Source organism: Parus major, chromosome 2, assembly GCF_001522545.3.
Source record: "Parus major isolate Abel chromosome 2, Parus_major1.1, whole genome shotgun sequence".
NCBI classification, from domain to species: Eukaryota; Metazoa; Chordata; class Aves; order Passeriformes; family Paridae; genus Parus; species Parus major.
In genome coordinates, this window is record NC_031769.1 from 47,355,940 (window position 1) to 47,376,030 (window position 20,091).

A 20,091-nucleotide genomic window follows, 5' to 3' on the forward strand; every position below is an offset into this window, starting at 1 on the left:
ATATTAAAACACCAGAAGTTTCAGCTCACCATGAGGAAGAATTTCTTTCCATTGAGGGTGGCAGAGCACTGGATCAGGCTGCCCAGGGAGTTCACGGAGTCTCCCTCTCTGGAAACATTCCAATCCCACCTGGATGTGCTCCTGAGTAACCTGCTCTAGGTGACCCTACCTTGGCAGGGGTGTTGGACCAGAACATCTCCAGATGCCCAATCCAACCCTAATGATTCTGTGATTAAATTCAGTGAGAAAAAAACATCTGAGATAGGAGGTCAAAGTTCCATTAAACCTATGAACTTTGTGTAGGTGCATAACTCATGACTTTACTTGAACGTCTTCTTCAATCTGCAATATGAAATTCCTCTACATATCTAAGAAATTCAACCTATTCTCAGTGCCTGCTTCCTCCTGCAGTTCAGTACTTAGGAAAAAGGGAATACAAAAACTGCAAAGCTGAACAAGCCTTATGCATTGGTGACAGGAAATCCTTGGGGTGGTGGGTATTTTGGTACTACACATGAAGTTATATTTGGTAGATGTCAGGTAAGAATTTTGCAAGCCTCTCCTAAACAAACATGTTTCTTCCTGTGGTGTATAGCTTGGATGCTCTGCGCAGTGAGTTAACTGAGATGCCATGTTTTCATACATGGATAGTTTGCCAAGGAAGTTGGAATCCTGCTTGTTATGTATCTGTGACAGGAATGTTTTGATTGATGATTTATTGCAATCTTGACTTCAAAGTATACTTTGCAAAAAAAGACTTCCTGGATTTTTTTATGCAAAGGAAATCAGTTAAGCTGTATCAGATTGCTTAATGCTCTGGAATTATATACAGATTAGAAGAAAAAAAAACCTATTTGAGCTTTATTATGAGAATTTTTCATATTGTGACTGAAATTTTGCACTATGTAATCAAGGTTTCTATTAAACACCAAAAACAAGAAATGAGCGTAACTCAGAATATAGTTAGAGTTTTGGGAGTTGTTAGTTTTGTGGGGGTTCAGGAACACACACAGCATTGTGATGAGGAGCTGACATTTGTTACATGGCATAAGAGCAGACTGCTGCCACACTTAACATGTAAAGTAAGCACGCCTGTGGTGATCTAGAGACGTTTCTCACGTATACATATCAGAGTCCAGGTTCTTTTGAATGTTCCAGAGAGGGAGCTTTTAATGTTAAATATCAAATTTACTTACTTATTAGGCATTACATGTGAAGAGTGATACAGTGGTATGCTGAAATCACAAGACTAGACTCATATCAAACTGCTGCCCTTCATGAGTATTTCTCAGAGGCAGGGTTTGTGACCTCAGCAGTCCAAGAGGATTAATGCTTCTGCTTGTACCAGCTGCTTTCAAACGAAACAGAAATCTTTACAGTGCAAAAATGAAGCTTGCTTTCTCTTTTGGTTTGGATGTTAGATGCCTCTTGGACTTAGAAAAACACTTTCCCTGTGGGGACACAACCTTGAAAGTACATTTCCCAAGCCCTACTCATTAAATTCAAGACAATGAATATTATTGTCTGCATGCTCATTTACTATCTGCCAGCACATTCCTGTTTTTATTCTCTTGACTCCTTGATTAAAAAGGACAGGATTGGCTTTATTTCAGCAAGGGCTCTGAAATATTGCAAGACTAACACTTGCAGTAACATGATTTTAAGTGCTTTGCAGGTACACTCACATTGCAGGTACTGTCAGACAGCTGTCATGCTTAAAACAAGAGAATGCAGGTAACCTAGCTAGATTTCTATAGGCAACTGAAGTTAAAGCATTCACATTTCAACTAAATTAAGCTCCATCTTCTTCCACAATCACTTCACAATCACAAACCCAGTATATTTTCTTCAGCAGCAGTGTATTCTGTTAGCAGATTGGTTAATAGGGAAACTCAGAGTCTAAGTGGAGATTTTATTTTAGGGATTTTCATTGGGTTTAGACACAGCAAAAAGGATTTTTTTTATACTTTGATCAAGAGAAGGAAAATAGACAATTTACTGTGGTGTTAGCAGTTTAGTAGGGTACTAAATCCCCTCTTTCTTTCCTCCATCAAGATTCCAGTTTTACCTTCAACTAAGTAAAACTCAAGGTAACATGAATGAAAACGGAAGGTGCCCATCTAAAAAAAAAAACAGTCTTTAATAACTACTTGCTCAACATCTTTCAAAAACTTTATACAGGTCAGGCAGGTTAGCAAGCTGCAAAATGTTGCCATCTTCTGCAAAGTGTTTAGGAGGTAAAAGATGAGTCCTAAAAGCTTTGTAAAGCACATGTTCCACAGTCCACTTCCATGTTATTGACCCAGAGTCAGAATCTTCATTCTGAAATACAGGAAAACAAGAACAAACAAACTGAGGTTCTGTTTAACTAGAGGAGAGTGTGCCTTAAAAACTTTACTATGTAAGACTACAGCAATTGTAAAATTCTGCTAGTATTAAAAGAGTTCATTCTATACAGTCAGTTCTAAGCTCTGTAAAGTCACTTGCAGAATGGGTGAGCTTAGCTGATCAATTAGGCAGATATTTAGACACAATCAGGTTGTACTTTTAATTTATATGCATCCTTATTCTTCTATAAAAATATAGCATAAAAAATACATTCCTAACTCAGAGGCCAAGGAGGCTTGTAATAATATTAAGTACACTGCAATGCCCAAGGTTAAAAGGTTCCCTCAATACCTATAATACTTCAGAAAATTTAAGCCACACACTTTCAGAATCTTGCCACACTGCTACTTGATTCAGTTCACTGAAAGAGCTGGGATTAGAAGTCCATATGTGAAAGAGCAGAAGTTTCCTGTATGTTGTTACTTATCTGGTCACAGGACTAGTTACAGTATTCTCATACCTGAGAGTTTGTTGGGTTAGATTCCTCTATTATATACTGCTTTCTGATGGAGTAGAACATGGCTAGTTCTTTACTCAAGCTTTCAAAACACTCCTTTTCTTCATCCCAGTTTACCTGTTTAAAAAAAAAAAAAAAGTAATTTTATAGAATCTGGGTAGCAGAGAGACTCCATAGAGATTCTTAATATGGAAAATTTATATTAATGTATTGGCCATTTTTGTCCTGGTAAAGTAAAGGTACAGAATGAAAAACAGGGTAGGAATGCAGGCTTTTAAGTCAAAATAGATGCTCAGACCATCAGTAGTTATGAATACAAAACCAAAGAATAACTAATCAGTAATCACAGAACAGCATCTGGAACACATAACAGCACATTTAAGCTGCACCAGAAACTGCAAAAGCAGACTGGAATTACTTAAAGTAAAAAAAAAGTAATTATGCATCAATACAAAATAAATTTGAGAGACTATACCTCTGTGGCCAAGCGCAGGATAAACATAGGCAGTCCTTCCAATGGTGGGACATAGTTGTCTATCAGAAGTGGTAACCCAGTTAGATTTCCTTCCTGCAAGGCAACACTGCTGCTTCAGTAAAAAAAAAATTTCTTTCTTGCAGTAAATGCACCAAAACTCTTACATATTTTAAGACTGATTCTTACCAAACTCAGTGAGCCTTACAAGTTTTTAAAGCCCAATGCCAGACAGACATTGCATGAAGTGATTTATTGGTGTTTGCTTTCACAAGGTGTGTATTAAGCCACTTAGCTCAGGGAGTGGCTGAATTCAACCTTCTCCTCTAGCTCCAGGTTATATAGATACCAATTCCCAGGCAAATATCCAAATGAAGTGCTTGAGCTTGATATAGCTGTTCACTTTTGTATAAAGAAAGGGTTGCCTTAAGACACATTGAGAGCCACAGTGGTGCTGCAGCCCTGTCTGACTTAAGACTTGGTTAAGATGCACACCTTGCTGGTTAAGAGATCTGCATTCTAGTTATAGAAGCAATGACTTAATTATGGATTGCCCAGAGAGGCAGGGGGTTCTTGAATATCTCCCTCACTGGAGACAATCAAGAACCATCTGCACATGATCCGATGCTATGTGCTCCAGGACGACCCTGCCTGAGCAAGGAGATTGGAACAGATGACCCACTGTGGTCCCTGCCAACCCAACCCAACCCATCCTGTGACTGTAGCACCCTTCTTAAAGGCAGCCTAAGTCCTGAGAGTTTTAAATGAAAGGGTTATGCTACCTAAAATCTTACTGGAATTAGTTCTTAGTGAGAGTAAGCACTGCAAGCAAGGTGCTGCAGTTATCTGTCACCAAAATATACATAACGTATATATTACGGAATCATTTAGAGGAAAAGACCTTTAAGATCTAATCCAACCATAAACCTAACATTGCCAAGTCCACCATTCATTTACTGTCAGAAGTAATAGCTGCAGTCACCTCATCAATTTCAAGAGAGAAATAATCTTTCAACATTTCAGTCTTCTTTTTCAAAAACTCTACAATGTATTCAGCAAGCCCTTCTTTTGGGCCATCTTCTTCTGTCCAGCCACTTTCAGGATCCTCTAAAGCAAGCATTGAAAGCTCATATAAAGGAGCCGGCTCCTAAAAATGAAGAAGGCAAAACTTTGGTTAATGATCAGCACACTCTATAGGAAATCTGTAACTTCTTCCTTCACATACTAATTAATTCTAATACACTATTTCTGGCCTGCAGAACTAACAGTTCTGTTTATCAAAACCAAGCTCAAAAGGTATGAATTTCTTTCTTCCTTCTCTGCAGCCCACAATCCCACTGAGCACTGTGATACTTTACAGGATAGACACTGGCAATCAACACCGTATTTCTGCAGACTGTATATTCCAAGTAATTATTTGTCCCAATGAGCAACAGCAAAACTTGGTAAATAACTACAACTGACACTAATAACAAGCAGCCAGGATGACAATTTAACAGTAGCAGCTACAAAAGTACTAAGTTTGCTTGTTTACTGTTCTTACTGAAAAACACAACAACATTCCTATAGTGGACAAAAGACAACCTGAACGTGCAACCAAAACTATGCATATATCTGAAAGGGCAGACCTACTGTAAATACATTTTCTAAAAAAATCTTTTTCTATAGGATATAATGTAAAATTATACTTACAGACAACCTTAAGACTCCAAAGTTTGCAAAGTCATAAATAAGTATCTGGTAGAAGAGTTCTTGGCTAAATTGAAGCACAAAAATTAATTATATGGACAGGATTGCATATCTACAAATTACCATAATTAAGAGGGGAAAGTAAGGAACATCAGACATATATATCCAGTCCTATTACTAAGGATCTTACTTTAACTCAAGAGTTCAAGGGTTCACCTGCATTATCTAGATATTTACAATTAAAGGTATTTCTTGGTTTCTGACATCATCAGCCACACTGGTGCAGAAATGTTACATACTCAAGTATCCAACTGCTATCAATTTAATCCTTGATAATTTATATTTCAACTTCTTTATTCCTTTACTGCACTGTAAGAAATGCAAAGAAACTGGGAAATTAATAGATGTCTATCTTAAGTCTAATCTCTGAATTCTTAGAAAAATTTAAGTAGCTGGCCCTGTAAATCTGCACAGGTAAAATTACAAATTTAATGTTACAATCATGTCCTGCAGATACACTTAACCCAAGTGGATACAATGTTTTCCAGAACTTTTCTGAAGCCTCTGCTTTATACCATCATCCTGAAGTGAATCATAATGATGATCATAGATCATCTAGATCATCATGAAGCAAGAGAAAGTCTTTCCCTTTCCACAGAGTGTGAGTACACAATACAGTAGTTGGTATTTTAATTACACTGATTTCCAGCAACTTTTCCCAAGTGTGCCAGACTTGTTTCCACTGTTCTGAATGAAGTGCTTAATCTTTAGCCCCATGACTTTTCAGACAGACAACAAGAGAACAATGTTGTTTTCCATGTCATTTCCTTCCTTCTTCTAATTAGCTTCACAATTGGTACTTATTTCAGCTGCCAACAGGTCTAACAACTCCTTTACCTGAGTTTTGTTGTATTGAGAAGGTACAGCTTTGTCTGGTACTGGGCCAGAGCCCACTGAGGACTGACACAACCAACAAATGAGTGCTCATGTAGCATCTCCTGAAGTTCTGAAACAACAGAGAGGTGGGGAAGAAACAAAAGAATGTCATTTCATAGTTGCAACCCTGCCCTCATTTATTTAGTTGAGTGGTTTGTGTATTTTTAGCATGAAAGTCTCAGGTTACTGTTCAGTCACTCCTACACCCCTGCTTGATCTTATATCCTTGTATGACCAATTATTCACAAGTTTTGAAATATTAATAACCTTTCTGCATACTCATACTATTAAAGCATAAAGGAGAATAGTTATTTAACATTTAAACTACAAGTGCAAATTAGAAAAAAATAAAAGTAAAGTCCCTGTGTATGAATAGCCTTTCAAAATTAATTTCCAGCCACAGGAGATTGGTGAGGAGTGCATACATACTTCAAAAACTGCAGGTGTAAACCAGCTTTGCAACACAATCTGGGTATTATCAAACTGAATTCCAGAGGTGTGATAGAACAGGTCCATAATTATGTTTTTCATAATTTCTTTACTTTTCTCTCACAAAGTAACCTTTATTTAAAATATCTATTTATATGAGTGAGAAGGCTGGGAAAGGTATGAGAAGTCAGATTTCATAAAAGAGTTCATTTTAGGCATTCCACAAAAAAAATTCACTAGTTGCCATACATGGGAGCAGCTTTGTTACTGATGTTTGGCACTTCAGTCACGGCATGAACAAAGCACTAAGCTACTCTAATTCCACTGTTATGCTTTCTAAAGGAATATAACAGACTGAGAAAAGATTTCTCTCTTTCCAAAGTCTCTTTTAGGCACTTCTTACAGAGGTGATGATGAGACACAACCTGAGGCAGCTTCACAAGTATTATCATGCATTTTGAGAGATTCAGGGACAACCCTTTGATTTCAGTATTTAATCACTGACAGACAGATATGGAATTATTGGGTCAGAATTACCAGTCTTCTGCAAAACATTTATTGGAGCACAAGTAAAGTAAAAGTTCATGCTTTCTAAAGTTTAAGATTCTTATCAATTTATAGAAAAGTTATTTATTACAGATGTCTGTGTGGAGCGTCCCAAATTCTTACAACCAGAAAAATCAAAATAAATCCAACAAAACCTCCAGGATGTGAGATTCCTAGCATTTAGACATGTGAATAATAAGGGTATGAGTCAGTGTAAGTTGCATTCAGACACTGAGTTAAGAGGGAAACACCCTAGAAAGAATCACAAACCTTTTATCTTTGTCTAGAACAACTCTTAAAAAAGAGAGTATTTTACAAGTCTCACCATTTCATGTAAGTGGGACAGATACAAATAAAAATTAAAAGCAAAAGCTTTTGTTAAAAACTTGCTTAGCAGCACAGTAAGTTCACTGGGCCTCCTTTTAAATACCTTTTCCCATTTCAAACAGTCATATTTAGCTGGTAGAATAATGGTAATTTTGAGAAACAGGTCTTGCTTACTTGCATGTGCCTGGTTACTAATTTCCTCCTGGAGAGTCAACACACTGGTCAAGTTGATAATTCTTCTTCTAGGGGTGCAGGCAGCAGTCATATCCTTTCTGGTATCATCTTTCTCCAATTCCACGTCCATGTGTTCCCGTGGTCTCTTCCTGCAATACCAAAACAAAAGGAATTATGTTCAATTCTCCTATCACTTAGACCAAACACAGCAACAGATGAGATGCTCAATTCACATGCTGTATGTTAACACAGGAAATGCAGTTTCCCAGAAAGACAGTTTTATTTTTGCTTCTGAGGAATAATCTGTTAGGAAAGGGTAATTCAGAATTTTAAGAGAGATTGTGACACTCTAATACAAATCACATCAGGCAGCTGTTGCTTAAGCACCAAGCAGATTGGGCTCTAAAGGACACATCAAAAATGTTTGTATTTCTAACTATTTTCTTTTTCATGCCCATTTTTCTGTAATACTGGGGAAAGGGAGTCAGATTCCCTCAGAACAGCTTCTGCAAGAGCTATAAAGTTTATAGCACTTTAGCCTTTACTAGGATAACACCTGTCAAATTCAGTGATGTAGTTTCTACACCTCACAAAAGGAGGGCTTCCAGGAAGAGACAGACCAGTATGATCTCCGTAAATTAATGCCATTATTTATGCTGCTTCCTGCCTTTCAGTAAGCACAGAAACCATATTCCAGTCACAAAATTTATCACAAGTTACATAATTTACAGATCACAGATTAGGTTTAATTTCTCAATAAAATGTCATGAAAAGTTAATCTAGAGAATTTTTCCCTTCTGGAAAAGAAGAAGTCCAAAGAGATCAGAAAACTATAGTTTCAGGACTATGCCATGAAATAAATAGTTAGCCTTGCACCAGTTTAGGAAAGGTGGGACTAACCGAGAAAGCACAGTCTCAGGAGACAAGCATCCACTCTTGCTCGGCCCCCCTGTATCCTCCTGAACATCAGCCATTTCAACCAGGTCACTGACTTCTTCCATTTCAGCATCCTGGGGCCTGTCTGCACCTTCTGGAGGTCCTGCATTAACCTCTGTTGTCACTTCAGTTGGGCCTGCACTTAGGGGGTTGTTCACTGGCTGAAGAAAAGCATCCAATTTCTGCTCTCGGGAATCAGTGCGGACCATCTGATGCGCATAAACTTTATCGCTGGTTCCCTTGGTAACCACAGAAGAGTTTGCTGCTACAACCTCACTGGAAGAGCAGTCAGCCCCTGGAAGCAATGTCTTCGTTCAGACATGAGGAAGCAAAGAGAAGAGATTGAACAAGAAAAAAAGGAGCAGAAACATTAGTCACACTTCTCACAGTATCTTACTGCTCAGAGGCAAATTTGAAACCCCTAGCAACAGAGTGTCAGCTGCTTAAAAGGCCACCAGCTTTGCACTTGCTTTCCACATAGAGTGAATGTCATCATCTTGGCAGTTGAAATCAAAAGAAAAAATCTTTAAGGTAGAAAAATGACAGGAAAATTAGTTTGTATAAAAATCCTAGTAATTCTTATGCTATGCTTTACATAAAGAGAGAGTAGAGTATCTTCTGACTATTTTTCTAGTAAGATTAAATCCGAAGTGTTATCAAATACACAGAACAGTTTCCTCAATCGCATCATCTTCACATAAATCAGGGCAGAATAAAAAAACAATGTACCACATGTGAAGGCTAACATACTTATAAAATCAAGACAACTAATCAGGTACTTGACAGAAATGTACTTAAAATCTTATCATACTTCTTTTTCTCTCTTTTGCCATACTGTTAATACTGATATATTAAAGTGACTTGAAACAGAGCAAAGTTCTAAAGATACCAGTACACTTGTAAGTGTCATATCTGCAAAGATTTTACTATTGAACAGAATAAATTATCCCTGATCATTAAAATAATGCAGAACTGCCATCACTCCATAGATGTTCTCACCTGAGTGAAGTACATCCTTGAGGAATTAGAGCCCAATAACTTGCTCTCTACATGCTGTTGCACACGCTCCAGAATACTGTCTTCATGAAGAAAATGGACCTCGTGTTTTGTAGGATGCACATTCACATCTACATTCTGGGGGGCTATTTCCAGGCTGGAAAACATTTTAAAAGTTAACCTAAAATAACCCATGGATAGCAAAGGAAGCAAAAATTGGTTCAAATCTGACAAAATTTGTCAGGCTTGGTGACATTATTCCATGCAAAGAAGTCAAAAAGATCCTGAAACCTGCTGAAGTTATATTACAGTCAGACTTGTTTAGATAATTAAAAAATAATACAAAATCACTCACCAAAATGAGTTTATATAGATAAGCTTAAACCAACCTCTTCCACTGTCCAACTACAAAAACCCACTTTTAGAAGTATCGTTTACTTGCAGTGTCTCATGAATTAATAGGAAAGGACTTCAGCTGAAATTATAGATACTACCTACTTCTAAAACTAAGGTCTGTCTTCTTAAGATTTCCTTAATGTTATTTAATTATCTCCTGCCTGGTGATGAACTACCTCAGTGCAATGCTTAACACTGTCATGAGGAACCGAAATGTCCTTCTAAACCTACTCACCCTAGTTCTAACCTACAAGAAAGTATTAAAAGGCTACTTCTTCCTATTACTTTACCTTAAGTATAGGAATGGGTGCGTGCTTTTTGGCAAATAAGCAGCGTACACAGTTTCTATGGCTTTGCGCATAGCAGCTGACTCTACCAACCGATCTGAAACACAGAACACAGCGCTGTTTCCAAAGAGCCCAGCTAAAACACACTGCACAGTGCCCAGCTACTCCTTCAGACAAACATCTTCACGCTTTGTGTCTTCAAAGGGAACCAGTTTTACCCATTTTCTTCCAAGACATATTTATTCTTCATATACAACCAGGAATAGACAGAATTTTCTCAGCATGTTTTACATTTAAAAGTATTTTTTTCCACAAATACTGAAATAACCAGACTACCTTTTCATTATTTCATAGTCAGGGTTTGTTGCAACCCGTGCCAGTTTTGCTGGAGAATGGAGAGACCAATCTGTGCAAGCTGGCAGGACACAGCCATAACCTCGATACTCTGAAGTTTCTTTAAGTCCAGTCTTAGCTGTTTTCCACTAAATACAGTGCCAAGTGTGATGCACATTGCAAATATAAAAACACTTTAAGATTTACAATTAACTGTAATATTTATTCTTAGAAGTGTTTTTAAGAATGCTCATGCACTTTGTAGATCTTCAGAAAGTTTTGTTCTTCTGATTATGTAAGCAACATATGAATGTACAAAATGCTGCCTTTTTTTTAAACTTACGGTTTATGAAGAGTAAAAATATACATTTCTTCACAGAGTAGTTTGCATTTGTGATGTAACCTTTCATTTTAAAGGCCAGATTTGCATCTTCACAGTCCACTTCTATGAGTTCCCTATTAAGTTTGACAGAAACACAAACAAAAAATTAGTTCTGTTGATGTAAATTTTGAACAGTACTAACAAGCAGTGATATTCTGTTTTTCCAGTTGGCAGGGTCAGCACAAAAGACAGACACCAGCTTTATGGAATTAATGTAATTAACTTTAGTTCAAAAGAGCAAAGAATGCCTACAATGATTAAGAAGATACATTATCAGTGACCCTAACACTTTACCATCACCCAGATTCAAACATTAGCTGGGGAGCCCCAGCCACAGTGAAGGACTGGACAGCCACTCCTGGTAAGTGGGAAATCCCACACAGTGTGTCCACATGTAGGTGAAGACTCCACCTTCACTGGGAGAGTGTCCAGCTTTTATTTTGTTTAATAAAAAAGCTCACATAACTCTAATGTGGAAACATCTGGTTTCATTCTCCTCTTGGGTTCCAGCCAAAGCCTGGCCGGGGTTAAAGGAGGAGCCAAGGGAGTTGGCTTTGACCATATACCTCCAAACAAGCTCAGAAATCTGACTTCATGGCCTTGTCCATCCTCTAAATTTGGGAAGATAAATATGTTCTTATCACACTACATATTTTGCTAATGATCATGTGTATTTTGCTAATGAGTAGATACAAATATCATAAAACATATGGTTGGAAGGTTCATCTAAAGGTCAACTTTGGCTCAGGGCCTATTGTTCAAGTCTCACTACTTCATATAGTGATTTATTTTCTATCACAGTTAATGAAAATATTAGAATTATTTGAGAGCTCAAACACTGACTGCTGGGTCACAGTAATTATTTAACCTGAATTGCATAATTTCCTTTTCTTAAGTGTAAACTGGTAATATTGTTGGAATCTGTAAAATTACCCCCATTATCTTTTTAGTACTGTAACACATCACAGTATCCACAGCATTATAATCTGCTGGTAATTCTAATATGAATTTCATTGTTTAAGTCATTGACAGTGATTAACAAGAACACTTCAAAATTTTCTGCAGCCAGGGAAGAACAAACAAATTTTTTCTTGGACTACTTTGTCTACTTTTACCAGTCTAATATGTCTTGGTAGTCTGTTAAGAAGTCATTAAAATGTAAAAACCTCTCTTGCTCATGCACATAGATCCTAACATTAACTATTTTCGTAACAGTTTTAGTAATTTTCATAATGCATTAGTCAAGGAAAATCCACTTTGGTAGTTTGTGAGCACAGCTCTCTAGGAAGCCATTATGCCAACTTTTAAAGTTAGCACAGAACAGACTTAAGGGCTACTTATTTCCAATTCAACCTCGATATATACCAAGTGCCATTTTTATTTGTGTTCAGTTTTTAACACCATCTTGAACTGGGTAAATTATTATTAGAAAAGAAATTATCAAAACATTCACTTTGAAATGGACAATTTATCCCGAACCATACAAAGGAAAAACTCTTCAAATGAGTATCCATAGCAGAAATAAACAAATGCACAGCAATGAAATACATAGAACACTGCAAACCTCATTACTTAGCAGTTTCTCTATTTTGCTGTGCTTCCTAAAGGTGTTTTCATGAATTAGAAGTTACATTCATTTAATGTTAAGCTTGACTTCAGTCAATAACAGAACAGAATCAAAGGGACACCCAGCTGTTCATGGGACAAATCCATACAATGAATTCTTCACAGCTGAAAGTCTTAAAAGTCTCATAAAGAGACTTTTTCCTAAAATGGCAGATACATCTTCAAAGGATGATCTTTTGTTTTTTTAACTTTTTCTATCTGATTTCCACAGTTTCAGCTAATGTAGCTGTTGTCAAAATAGGAAACCATAAGATTTCAGGAAGAAACAATATGAGTAGCTTCAAAATTTGTAAGGTAGCAGACAGTAAGAAGAATTTTCATGGTACAGGAAGAGGCTAGGAACTTGTAGAGAACACAGGTTCAGCTTGCTGTTTTTACATGAGGACACAGGAAGTTACAAGCAGGTGGTTCCTTTTCAGTGCATTAAAGGAACACCTTTGTAACTTTCCTCTCCCTTTTGGTGCACAAAAAAAAAAAAATCATACATTCTGAAAATAAGCGAGAGCTCTCTAATTGCAGTACTGCCTCTTCTCTGAAATTAACCATGAAGGAAACAAGAAAAGTTATCATAGGCCACAGTCTTTAAAGAGAAAAGGGAGGGTGATTCAATGGAAAGCTTCCTATCAAAAGGAAACTTGATATCAATGTACCTGCTAACAGCATTTCCGAAGATGGCCCTAATGTTGTCCACTGTTGAGGCGTTGGATAAGGTTCTAACATCTGACACCGTGTCACCTTGCTAAAGAGAGTAGGATTGAGTATCAATCAATTCACTTCTCTAGAGGAACTTTTAAAAATACTTTAAACAGTAACATTTCTAAAAAAAAATGCAGGGAACAACATATCATTATATTTTTTGTATTCCTATTTACATATTTATGTTCAAAAGAGCAATGGATGGTAAATGGCACATGTTCACAAGATCAGCTAGAGCACATCAGAGGCGCTGAGGCTAGTAATTCCAAATTGGAAAGTGAGGAACACACTCAAGTTCAGTAAATACTTATCAAAAATGGCACAGAACAAAGATAATCTACCCCAGCCTCTTCCTTATCCCCTCTCTTACTTGGTAATCAGGGTCTTCAGAGAAGCTGAAACAATACATGAAGCTAAACCAAATACAGCACTGACCACACAGAATCCTCCAAACTCCTGACAAATATATTTTTGTCTTGTTTACTTCTAAATGATGTGCTTTCTATCCAAAGTGCACCAACATACCCTTCATTTCAGTATAAGGGAAGGGTCTCTGTGCTGTTCCTGTTACAAAAGATACAGTGCAAACTTTCTGGCATTTTCAGATATACACGTTATGTATATATACACAGACACACAGTGAAGTTACAAAGACTTTATCTACACACCTTTTTAACTGAAAAGCTGATGCCTGAGTTATGGATGGCATACCTGAAAAACAGATCAATGTAAGTCTGCAGTATGTGGAAGAAAAGGTAATTGCTTCCCCGATTGCTGAAAATCAGCTAGTAATGGGACAAGCAATTTCACTTCCTGTTAGGCAGCAATTTGAGCCAAGCTGCGCTTTTGAACACTGAACAGCTAAAAAAACCAAAACAGGTGTGTTCTATTTATAACTCAACTGTAACCATAAGAAATTCAAGGATTAGCTTAGCTTATTTCTCAAAAAAAAAAAATATCAGCTTCTACAGACCTGTTTTTTCAGTTTCACTGCACAGGTTTAACTAAAAAGCCCATGAAAACATCCTCAGTATAATAGAATCAACTCTCAACTACTATGGAAAAGCATCTGAATAATGGCTGGCCCACCCTTCTAACTTCCCCTACCCAGACAGTTCAGCTCCTACCCAGACAGTTCAGCTACCTGTGATCCCATGGCTGATATCTAATTCACTACAGCTGCATAATCTTGGCTCAAAATTTGAGGGAAATTACTGCATTGAGAGAAAAAACACACCATAGAACCTTGCAAGATGAGAAAGGTAAAAATGCAGACAAAGATTAGACTGCTGTGACTGAACTGAAAAATTTGAGACGAAAAAAAACCCAAAATCAAGTAATAGAAAAGTCCTACAGAAAAATAACAACCAATGAGCTGGAGGGCTGTAACTCAGCAAGATTTCAGATCATCCTGTTCAACAGAGCAGCAGGATCTGACCGTCTACCTCCTGGCTGAAGTCTGGCTAACCCAGTAAAGGTTCTTAAATAGTTTATTTGGGGAATAGACCAAACCTTGGTATACAGTCTTGCAACTCTTTGCTACTTTTTGTGTCTTCTGAAAGTGAAAAGCAATTATTTTGCTTAAATTGTGCAGATCCTGCTTGCAAAACCTCTGCACACTATGGGAGACTACAGCAGTGGCAAAAGATGCAACCAAATGGCCCAAGAAGGGAACATCCAGTAGCTAAAGAGATATTACTCCTTTTTGGGGATGTTAAACTTCCATTCAACTTTTCTGTACTCAGCCAAATCTCAATGTTCCTGGGAAGTTTTTACATGAATTCTATTCAGCCCAGGTACATTTAGAGTTCACTCATCCAAGTCCATCACCATTTCTTTGCTCAAGTTCTTACAAATAATTAATAGCCACAGACAGAATACACTGCTTCCTATTTGGATTTTTCACATCAAATTTGATGGACTGTTATCTGACACTGCACATCAACAAATAGTTTTAAAAAAAGGTAACAAACAAAATCACCACCAACAACAACAAAATGACACCAAACACAGAGTTGCCAGTCCCTCTGAAAAATCCTGGTACTCCCCATGGCAGTATATAAAATTAGGAGCCTCCCTTTTGAGTTTACCTGCTAACAACTTCTAGTATTTTTGCATATTCTTCATTTGGATTCTTTAGAGCCTTCCTCCTTGTATTTACATTGTAAAAGAGATCTTCAACCTACAGAGAAAAGGTTCACAATTAAAAATAATTTTTAAAATTCTCTCATATTGTAGAATTCATCTAAATCCATCGTGTTAATTTTTATTTTTTATATAAATTTTCTGAGAATATTTTGGTTTATGAAAAATCAACATTCAATTTATTCCTTAACTCCCTTGGTTCACCTAACAAACTGCAACTTCAGAGATGATGCTGTTATGTACCTTACAATGTAATTGGTGAAAGGGGAACAGAAAAGGAACAAGAGAGAACAGGCACAAAAACCCACCGTGATCTGAGTTCCTTGGTTTCCAGCACAGGGCTTTGGAGGGGCTTTGATTTTTCCATCACTGTAAGTAGCTCTAGGCAGAAAATAAGAAGTTGTAAGACATCCAGATTTACAGGAAGGCAGACATGGACAGGTGAAAACAAAGGATGAAAACAAAAGAAATCCCATCATTGTCACACTCCTCCCTCCAAAGAATTTGGGACACTGAGAATTAGTCTCCTGCACCTTTCTGCTGGAGTAAAACTGTCTTCATTGACTGTAAGAGCCAGAGGGGCAGTGGGGGAAAGAGAATAATAGCAGAGGAAAGGAGGCAGATCATGGCATATGCATTTTGAAATTGTATTACTGAGATTTTTTCCTCTAAAGGCAGGATTACTGCATTTTTTTCTTTCTTTAATAGCTAGACACAGCCTAGTATCAATTCTTCCACTAGACTTTACACTTCAGTTATGCTAACAAGAAATTCTTGACTTTACTCTAAGATCTATTTCCTTCAACACTAACAAGATTTTGAGTGTAAGAGATTTCTGACCCATGTAGGTCTTTCAGCAAGTTGTAGAGATGCATAAATTCCCTTTTTCTTTCCCTCTAACATACCCTGTGTATTTAATGCAAGAAAGACCATAGTCACACAGTCTTTTGAAAAACCAAGATCCAGAACACCTCCTTTCTCACACTCCCTTTTTTTAAAAGTATTTAAGAAATTAATGGAAAAGCCTGTAATTTAGATGAAGTTTTCAAAAGTATATTCAGAACTCTTTTTGGATAGGATAAAGCCCCTATTGTATCGTAAAGACACGATAACAAACTAAGCTGTAAGTTCCTGTGCTGAGACTTGTGAAATTTGCCAGATGTGATGCCCATAATATAAATATACAACTTTTTATCCTGAAATGGAGAAAAAGACAAATGTTTAACCTACATTAGCTACTGAAAAAGAAGTTCTTTCAAGATTTCTTGTCTCCCCACCCTACCTCCACCAATTTTAAAATACATTATTAAGCTAAAGCTTAGCTTTATAATTTGAAAAAATACATTTTCTCATATTCCAAGTCTTTTTGATTTCTGCCCTTACCACACCCTCCTCCGTAACAGGAGCTCTGAAATTGATACATCTGTTTGCTACTGCATGCAGCAGAAGTCATCTGGACAATAGGTAGCATACCTGAATGCACACTTTGCATCAGCTGTTTTAGTTGTTACTGTAACATGGGCAACATGACTGATGCTAGCCAAGGCCTAGGAAAAGAGAAAGCATGTTTGTAAACATTGCTCTGGAGAATGCTGAGGCATGTTCACACTTTAAACACCATCATTAAATTTCAATATACCTACCCCTTGCAAGTAATAAATAAAAATCCTTACAAGGAAATTGCAGGTCAGTAAAACTTAAACAAATTCTAGTATCTAAAATACTAAACTTCCAGTAATTTTATCCAGGAGATCCTTCTGGCTTCCCTAATATTTCTCTATCTCTGATGATGCAAGTGGTTAACTATATAGCATAATTAAAAGAAATTTGCAAAATTATTAAAGTTGTGCCTTTTTGTTTTTTGTGTTAACCAGAAACCAGCTGGAAGGTTTTAGCTGTTACTCTCAGACTCCTGCCCAAGTCTTTCTCTTGACTGTAAGTAATATTACAAAGTTAGGTCACAATGGTTTTCCTGGAAAACTCAAAGGACATTTCTACACAGACAAAACCAGCCTCAGGACCAGACTCCACTGTGAAGATGAATATGTTTAAAGTGTGTAAGGAGAGGACCCAAACAATCTCTGCTCTCAAGTATGTGAGGATCTATATATTTGAGCACAGGACACATACTCATATACCTTGTTCATCCAGAGGGGAAAGCTAAACTCATCCTTGACTGCACTTCCAGAGTTTATATGGAAACCACGAGAGTATGAAGAACCAGCATATCTGAAGGGTCAGCAAAACTAACTTTGTCTAACAGCAAAAACAAAGGAAGCCCACTGTACAATTTGCACATTTAGTTTTAAGTGTGGTATTTAGACAAATGTCTGACATCAAAGATTCACCTTCCACTGTCTTTTACCTGTACATTCCTGAACCATCATTTGAGAAGGCAGGCTTTGTTTCAATTTAAAAAAAAAATCTTATTCCAGAAAGCAAGAAGAATATAAACCTCCCTATAGGCATCCACCTAATCTTGAAAGACACAGAAATGTATTTTGAACTATATTCACACAGCAGACTCTCTCAGAAAACAGAAGCTTCTGCACAGAGTACTGGAATTGTGATACTATGTACAACTCAGTACAGCAGAATAACAACAATGAACAGTTTCAAAACCTTGATGAATAGCTTACCTCACCCCTAAAACCATATGTAGAAATACTAGCCAAGTCTTCAAATTTTTGCAGTTTACTCGTAGTAAATCTCTCACATACAATGTCCAGATCTTCTTTCTATGTGAAAGGGACAAGCAACAGTCACTTTCCAAGTTTTTTCAAGATCAGAAACACTTATAAATTAAAATATTTTTAAAAGGTAGTATTAAACAGCAGCATAAACCTGTCAACTTTGTTTACTTACTCTGATACCACAGCCGTTATCTTGAACCTGGATGAACTTCAGACCACCTTCTTTAACTACTACCTGGATACTCGTAGATTTAGCATCCAAACTACAGAAACCAAGAAACCAAGAAAGCAATTTCAATCACAGAGTTCTGTTTAATACCTTTATCCATGATCTGGATGAGGGGATTGAGTGCAGCCTTATTCAGTTTGCAAGTGACACCAAGCTGGGCAGGAGCATTGATTTGCTGGAGGGTAGGAAGGCTCTGCAGAGGGATCTGGACAGGCTAGATTGATGGGCTGAGGCCGATGGTATGAAGGTCAACAAGATGAAGTGCCAGGTTCTGCCCATGGGTGACAACAACCCCATGCAGCGCTACAGGCTGAGGGAAGAGTGTAAAGCTGCCATGTGGAAAAGGATCTGGAGGTGCTGCACCTCTAACAGCAGTTGAACATGAGCCAGTGTGTGCCCAGGTGTCCAAAAAGGCCAATGGCATCCTGTCCTGTATCAGCAATAGTGTGGCCAGCAGGAGCAGGGCAGTGATAGACCCCCTGTACTTGGCACTGGTGAGGCCACACCTCAAATCCCATGTTCAGTTTTGGGCCCCTCTCTACAGGAGAGACATTGAAGTGCTGGAGCCTGTCCAGAGAAGGGCAAAGGAGCTGATGAAGGGTCTGGAGCACAAGGCTGATGAGAAGAGACTGAGGGAACTGGGGAAGTTCAGCCTGGAGAAAAGGAGACTCAGGGGAGACCTTATTGCTCTCACTTCCCTGAAAGGAGGATGTACCAAGGTGGGGTTGGCCTCTTCCCCTAAGGAACAAGTGATGGGTCAAGAGGAAAAGGCCTCGACCTGCGCCAGGAGAGGTTTCAATTGGATACTAGGATGCATAATTTCACAGAAAGGGTGGTCAAGCAGAGAACAGGCTGACCAAGGAAGTGTTTGAGTCATTGACCCCGGAGGTATTTAAAATTCCTGAAGATGTGGTGCTTAGGGACATGGCTTAGCGGTGATTTGGAGTGGTGAGTTAGTGGCTGGACTTGACGGAAAGCAAGCAATTCATGAATTTCTCAAACTATAACAAAACAAGCCGGAACACAAACGCAAACAGGAACGGGGCTTTCCAAGCGGAGCTGCCTCCCATGCGTTCCGCACGGGCACATCTCGCCCCTCCTCGGTACCCGACCTCCCGCCGGCCCCTCGCTGCACGCCGGGGCCGGGACGCGGGGCCGGGACGCGGGGTCAGCAGCGGCAGAGCCCCCCACCCACCCCGCCCTACGCAGCGCGGCCGGGCTGCGGGAGGAGCGGGCCGCGCGTTACCAGTTCTCGATCATCTCCTTGATGGCGTTGGCCGGCCTCTGGATGACCTCGCCGGCGGCGATGCGGTTCACCACGGCTTCATCCAGCCGCCGGATGACGCCGGCCATGGGCGCCGCGCGGGACGGAGAGAGCCGCGCTCGCGCCGCGGCCGGGCGGGGAGCGGGGCGCGCGCGCGCCGCCGGGAAAGGGCGCGCCCCCTAGCGGCTGGGAGGCCGCGCCGCGGAGGCGCTGAGGGAGGGGAGGCCAGGCCAGGAACCGCCAGGGCCCGCAAGGGATCCCTGGGGATCCGACCCGGACGTCCCGGGACACAACAGGCTGGGCCTGAGCCAGCAGGGCTCTTGCGGCCTAGAAACCCAGTGAAATCCTGGGGTACACTGCCAGCAGGTCGAGGGAGGTGGTCCTACCGGTCTACTCAGCCCTGGTGAGGCCACATCGGGAGTGCTGTGTCCAGTTCCGGGCACATCAATACTTGAGATGAGATGACTGAGATTGGACTTCATTAATGTGTATAAATACCTAAAGGGTGGATGCCAAGGAGATGGAGCCAGGTTCTTCTTGGTGGAGCCAAGCAATAGGATGAGAATGGCAAAACTGATGGTCAGGAAATTCCACCTGAATACGAGGAAAAACTTCTTTACTGTGTGGGTGACTGAGCACCAGAACAGATTGCCTGAAGAGGTTGTGGAGTCTCCCTCACTGGAGATATTC

At 39.0% G+C, this 20,091-nt stretch overlaps 1 protein-coding gene across 2 annotated transcripts; it reads right to left on the reverse strand.

The window, feature by feature from the left end:
* Nucleotides 1-1,999: 1,999 nt before the first annotated feature.
* Nucleotides 2,000-19,544, reverse strand: MLH1 (mutL homolog 1). 2 transcript variants are annotated; one of them, XM_015618320.3, is made up of 19 exons: nucleotides 19,384-19,544; nucleotides 18,081-18,171; nucleotides 17,855-17,953; nucleotides 16,689-16,762; nucleotides 15,524-15,596; nucleotides 15,161-15,252; nucleotides 13,739-13,781; nucleotides 13,025-13,113; nucleotides 10,710-10,822; nucleotides 10,037-10,130; nucleotides 9,354-9,507; nucleotides 8,319-8,662; nucleotides 7,419-7,567; nucleotides 5,904-6,012; nucleotides 5,010-5,073; nucleotides 4,300-4,464; nucleotides 3,321-3,413; nucleotides 2,849-2,962; nucleotides 2,000-2,322 (listed from the first exon to the last, which is right to left on the reverse strand). In XM_015618320.3, the coding sequence occupies exons 1-19, from the start codon at nucleotides 19,488-19,490 to the stop codon at nucleotides 2,155-2,157; spliced, it is 2,235 nt and encodes a 744-aa protein (XP_015473806.1). In that variant the 5' UTR covers nucleotides 19,491-19,544; the 3' UTR covers nucleotides 2,000-2,154. The 2 variants fall into 2 exon arrangements, with proteins under 2 accessions (XP_015473806.1, XP_033367852.1); XM_033511961.1 differs by lacking the exons at nucleotides 10,037-10,130; nucleotides 15,524-15,596; nucleotides 16,689-16,762; ... (1 more) ...; nucleotides 18,081-18,171; nucleotides 19,384-19,544.
* Nucleotides 19,545-20,091: the final 547 nt, after the last annotated feature.

What these genes read in the sequence shown, in the direction of transcription:
- MLH1 (XM_015618320.3), bottom strand. Translation starts at nt 19,490, where the DNA reads ATGGCCGGCGTCATCCGGCGGCTGGATGAAGCCGTGGTGAACCGCATC. An exon ending in CATATGGTTTTAGGGGTGAG is followed by an intron (nt 16,763 to 17,854) that starts GTAAGCTATTCA and finishes CTCTTTTCCTAG; the next exon opens with GCCTTGGCTAGCATCAGTCA. An exon ending in TAGTAACCAGGCACATGCAA is followed by an intron (nt 6,013 to 7,418) that starts GTAAGCAAGACC and finishes CTGTTGTTTCAG; the next exon opens with AACTTCAGGAGATGCTACAT.